The 5,606-nt window shown below is 45.2% G+C and overlaps 1 protein-coding gene across 1 annotated transcript; it reads right to left on the bottom strand.

Moving 5' to 3' along the window:
• Nucleotides 1–463: 463 nt before the first annotated feature.
• SERTAD4 (SERTA domain containing 4) lies at nt 464–5,424 on the bottom strand. The gene is made up of 2 exons (XM_010000917.1): nt 5,236–5,424; nt 464–1,718 (listed from the first exon to the last, which is right to left on the bottom strand). The coding sequence occupies exons 1-2, from the start codon at nt 5,422–5,424 to the stop codon at nt 969–971; spliced, it is 939 nt and encodes a 312-aa protein (XP_009999219.1). The 3' UTR covers nt 464–968.
• Between the last annotated feature and the right edge of the window lie 182 nt (nt 5,425–5,606).

Below are 5,606 nucleotides of genomic sequence, written 5' to 3'. Positions count from 1 at the left end.
AGCATCGAACGCTTGTTTACAAGAGACATCTCTCTATTGTTTCTTAAATCCCTTCCTAGGATGGCAAATCAAAAAGCAATTGAGCATCAAAAAGGAAGAACAGAGATGTTTGAATAGGAAGTTGAACTCAGTACTTCAAAGGTTAAAGGTTTCTAATAATATTGATCCACCCTGTGGGTTGGTTGGTTGTTTTTTTTCTCTATTTAGGTTAAATCCCTGCTGTATCACTGATTTTTACTTAATTTTCACGCTGGCAAAAATTAAGACAGAAAGTAAGGCACCAAAAAAAAACCTGCCCCGTGTAACAACAAGCCTCATTAGTTACTAAAGCCGAGGTGAAATCGTGCAAGTACTTGAGCTGCATGTTGTGCTTCTGATTCAGATCCCACAAACGGTTTATTTCTTCATGCTATGTCCTATTTTGTCAGTTGAACAAGACACTGAATCCAGGAATTCAAGAGTATCAGTACAAAAGGTAAAGGATGGTTTATTCCCAGTCCATGTAGACAGTCCTTTGTCAAAACAAATACTGAGTTAAGAGGAGCACATCACCCTCGCTGGTAGCATCAATTTATGTACCAGACTTCTAATTCCTTGGTAAACACAATGGTGGTTCTTCTTAATTAATGGCAGACTTCTTGGGGGTGGGGATCTATAAAGCGATATGTTTTCCCCATCTGGCTGATTGATATTTTCAGTAACGAAAGCTGCACCGTGGCTGCACAGACTACAGTGCTAAACAATAACACAACTGCGTCCTTGATGAAGTCTCCATATTTATAAATAGCCTGCTGATGCAGATCACAGAGACGCTTCATGCAATCTGCTCTCCAGTCCTTTAAAACTACTCGTCGTGTTTGTGGCGCGATTGTATCATTTGTAGAAAACTATAAAAAATCCATTCAAAATAAAAATTAGATAGACGAGCAAACATGCTGCGCATGCTTCTACAGAGCGAGAAAGATGCCTCATATTTTACTTCCTTTGCTGCAGCACGTTTTATTACTTGGTAAAGATTCCTTTTTCCTTAAGGATTTTTTCCAAGATTCACTCATGTTGCTCTTGTCATTACATCCAGTCTCAAAATAGTCATAGAATTTGTCTTTACATTCGAGAGAACGGCTGCCTCTTATGGGTTCACAGTTTAGGGCGACGCTCTCTCGCTCAGGCTCATTACCTTCTTTCTCATCAGTAAATTTTGCCTTTTCCTGATTACTGAGAGGCCTGGCATTTGTGATGAATATTTCATTAGCAGGTATCTGGTCATCACTCCTGTAAGAAGGGGCGCTGCCAATGTCATAGTCCACCTGCTGGGAACAACTTGGCAAAGAAACGGGGAGGGAGGAGGAGGAGGAGAAGGAAGAGGAGGAAGTATTTTCTGTACTAGCATTAACAGAGTAGGGTAGATTTAAATAGTGACTGCCACACTCTTGATAGAAGCAGCACGTGTGGAGCTTCTCATACTCCTCTTTCGCCATCCGAAGGCGCTTTCTGTAGGGGCAGTCCTGAGGCACAAACCACTCTTGTGGCGAGTTGCCACTGAAGGAGCAGGTGGAGAAGCACCAGTTGTTCTGCATAATGATTTCTCCATGGATTCTCTTCATCAGATTGTTGATGAGGACGGATCTCCGCAGATAGACTTCAGGATCATCAATGAATTTCAGCTTTTCCAAAGACATGTAAAGAATGTGGGCCCGCTCCTCAAACACAGAGATGGTCTGAAAATGCAAGACAGAAGAAATGTTGCAGGCACGGAGAAAGAAAATGAAACAAAGTATTGCCCTTCATGCCACTACTTTTCTCATTCTCTTTCTGAGACACCTAAAACTGGCTTTTCATTTTGCATACCCATGTAGCTGGGGACCTCCTTTTCCTTGGCCACAGCATTCACCCAGGTTTAGGAGTTAGGGACCTGAGCATTACACCACAGAGGCAATCACAGGGCTCAAATCCAGGATGGGAGAGCGAAATCCAGATGCGCAGAGCTGGCTCTTGATTTGCATTTGGGGCTAAAACATGAAATTGTTGTGCAGATTTGCTCCAGTGATGGCTGGTGTCTTTTTGATGTAAACGGACCCAACTCCATCACCCCCTGTGGGGCTTCTATAAAGCTCTGAAGCCAAGCGAAGGTCCCCTCCTGCAGCCTCAAGGTTTGCAAAAATGCAGCCAGCAGCCATCACCTCATGCAGCATTTCATCCACTGCCAGTGGAAGAGGCCCTCCAGCAAGGGGGCCTGCATTTGCCAAGCTTCCTTATGCACAAAAGTACATGCAGGGAGGAAGGCAGAGAAAAACCCATCTCAAAGCATCACAGCATCTGGAGAGCAGCTGTTGGCCTGCATACTACACACCCTGCGCTCTACAGGACCAGTGGGAATGCAGATAGGCAGGGACAAGGTCAGGAAATGAAGAGTGGAGAGGGATTTGCAGAAATCCTGGCTCGATGCCCACAGATTTGTTCTCCCTTCCATGGTCCTTCCAGGGCTCCCTTTCTCAGCACTGTGAGCATGAGCAGGTTACTGCCCCTGGGAGGCCCTGGATTCTGCACTGTAATCGCTACCCTGGGAATCAAAATAGGAGAGGGGGCAATGCATGCTACTGTAAGCACTATTAACTAATTTTCATTTTTAGTAAGAATTTAGTTTGCGTAGGAGGAGAGCAGCACAGCACAAAGAGACACTGCTCTAAATCTCCCCCATCTGTGGCTTGATCATTCCTTCCTTTCCCACATGGTTACAGCATTTTTGCAGAGTGGAAGTCGTAGCTATGAGGACTGAAAGAGCTTAAAGCACAGCTGCTTTTCACATCCATTCAGCTCTCCTCATCCCTCTAGCTCTTTCCACAGCCTGGTCTTGTCTGCAAGGCTTAGCAGAAGCACAGTGCCTTGTGAAAACAAAAATTGGCTGTGTTTTCATGCATGTTCACAGCTGAAGCTCTTCTTTGTAAAGAGTAATTTTCTATAATAAATGACTCATTTTAAATTATATTAAGCCTATAGGTTAATTTGTGTCCTTCATGCCTGCTGCAGATATAGTCAGTGAAGCTTTAAAAGCCTGGAGCAAACCAGTAAGCCTTGAACTGTGATCCTCCTGGAGATACATCCTGGAGGGCCACCAGTAAGAACAAGTTGTCAAAGGCTTTCCACTACAAATGTTTGCCAACAGCTCTCTGGGGAGGCCCCTAGGCCTTAAATCCATACCCTCTGCAGGACAAAGGACATAGCTCTTTCTGCAATGGGAAACAAAGGTAAGAAATTCCAAGGAATCTGGTTGGGCATCCTCCCTTCCCCAGAACTCAGTGTTGCAAAGCAGAAAGCACATTCATGCTGAACAGAAGAAACTGGTGTCCCAAGGCTTCTGACATGATTCATCTCTGTGACAGCACAAAACAATGTCTGGGACAGGTCCATCCTATCAATACCTCTACAACTGGTTTTTATGCTGTTAGAAAGGGGTGAGTAACTATTTGTCCTCTTTGCAAGGAAAACAATCATGGATACAAATATCCAACAGTCTAGCCAAGAAAAAAAACTGGCTGAAATCAGAGTGCTATGACATGTGGGAGACATGCTCACTAACCAGAGCACATTTTTCAACACCCGTGGTGCTATTTATTCATTGATCTGGCAGCAGACCCGACACCTTCTGGAATTAACAGCATGGCAGTTTTTCACCTTTCCAGTCAGGTACTCGCTTCTAGCCAACACTGTTTGTAACTGAAAATTCCTTCAGCAAGTCTAAGGCCCTTTGGAAGTGAGCTCTGTGTTACTGCTCACCTTTCCTCTGCAGAAATCCCTCCAGGAAAACCGGATCCCACCTCCCCGCCCAGTGCCCGTGGCAGGGACAGGGCACTCTGTTCTCCTGGCATCTCAGAAGGCTGCCCCTGCCACGCAGGTGAAGACAACGTCTCTGGGGCTCTTGTGGTGTTATTGCCTCCCATAAGCTGTGCTTTAATCAGATCACATTCAGTCCTCTCTATCACCAATAGTACATGGGTAGCACTGGGCTGCCATGGGCCAGGTACGATCCAGCAAGGAAAGGATGGTGTCTCAAGGCACGAGCTATCCTTAAGCACATCACTCCAGGCACTCAATTCATAGAATCCTACAATCGTTTTGATTGGAAAAGACCTGTAAGATCATTGAATCCAATCGTTAACCCAGCACTGCCAAATACCCCACTAAGCCATGACCCAAAGCACCACATCTACACGTCTGTTAAATACCTCTTGGGATGGTGACTCACCCACTTCCTTGCGCAGCCTCCTAATATCCAACCTAAACCTCCCCTGGTACAACTAGAGGCTGTTTCCTCTTGTTCTATTGCTTGTTACCTGGGAGAAGAGACCGACCCCCACCATGCCACAGCCTCCTTTCAGGTAGCTGTAGAGAGCAACGAGGTCTGCCCTCAGCCTCCTTTTCTCCAGACTAAACAATCCCAGTTCCCTCAGCTGCTCCTCATGAGACTTGTGCTCCAGAACCTCCACCAGCTGTGATGCCCATCTTTGGGCATCTCCAGCACCTCGATGTTCCTGTAGTGAAGGGCCCAAAACCCAACACAGTATTCGAGGTGCAGCCTCAATTCCCTGCAGGATTGAGCCCTTAATGAACAAGAGCATAAGATCTCTCACAAAATAAAAAGTTAGATTTCAATGTATGTATTCACTGGCCTGGGAAATGTTTGCTCTAATCCCCTGCCTGACAGCTTTCATTTAAAAAAATATTCTTTCATTTACTAATCTGTTCTTTCAGAGTTATTAGCTTTTTAATAAACAAGATTAAATACTGAAGGAGCTTGTACTCACTTTCCAAATCATCCTGTTTTTCTAGAGGATCTGTAACCCATTTGGGGTACGTGGAACCGATTCCTACATTCTCCCCCTGGAAGAAGTTTTGAACTAAGTGGGGAATCACGGGCTCTTTTTATTCATGTTTCTGGTTTCTGATGTTCAAATGCTGTTAGGGAGCTGTTTCTGTAAACATGACATAAACTATCTAAGAACTAAATAATCTGAGAAAGAAAGTTATTCTCAGTGTTCCTACTTACAGATGTTATAAATTAAGAAATGCCTTTGCTTCTTAAACAATTTGATGACAATAAAACAATAAATGTGAACAAGTGACAACTATTTGTTTCTGAGCAAACAGCTGGATCACTCTCCTAATTTCAGCCTTCTGGAAATGGGTCAATCGAGCCTGAAACTTGGGAGTAAAAATAATGAGTGTCAGAAAACATACTTTCTGCGTGCATCTGCTGAGCGGTGGATGAAAATCCTCCTCTTCCACATATTTCCTTTTAAAGTATGTGATCTTGGATGCTGTTACAGGATTTGAAATTTCCCTGTAATGCGATCCTGCGGGTAGTAAATCAGATATGACAAACGACATGCGGTTTGCCGGAGGTTCTCCAAACAAAATACTTTTCATTTCCCCTCGCGCTCCAGGAGAACTTCCACCGCCCTCTCCGCACACCCTGCGAGGAACGGGACCCTCACCTGCCCAACACGCGGCTCGCCCGGCGTCCCGCGGCAGGTCGGGGGACCCAGGCTTTCGGGAAAACTTCCCACTTCCCGGGCAGCTGCCTGCCTGCTCTCCCGCCTGCCTCCCCC

Source organism: Chaetura pelagica, unplaced genomic scaffold (genome assembly GCF_000747805.2).
Source record: "Chaetura pelagica isolate M959 unplaced genomic scaffold, ChaPel_1.0 scaffold161, whole genome shotgun sequence".
NCBI classification, from domain to species: Eukaryota; Metazoa; Chordata; class Aves; order Apodiformes; family Apodidae; genus Chaetura; species Chaetura pelagica.
The sequence above is the reverse complement of the archived record's forward strand: the minus strand, read 5'-3'. Positions and strand labels throughout refer to the sequence as shown.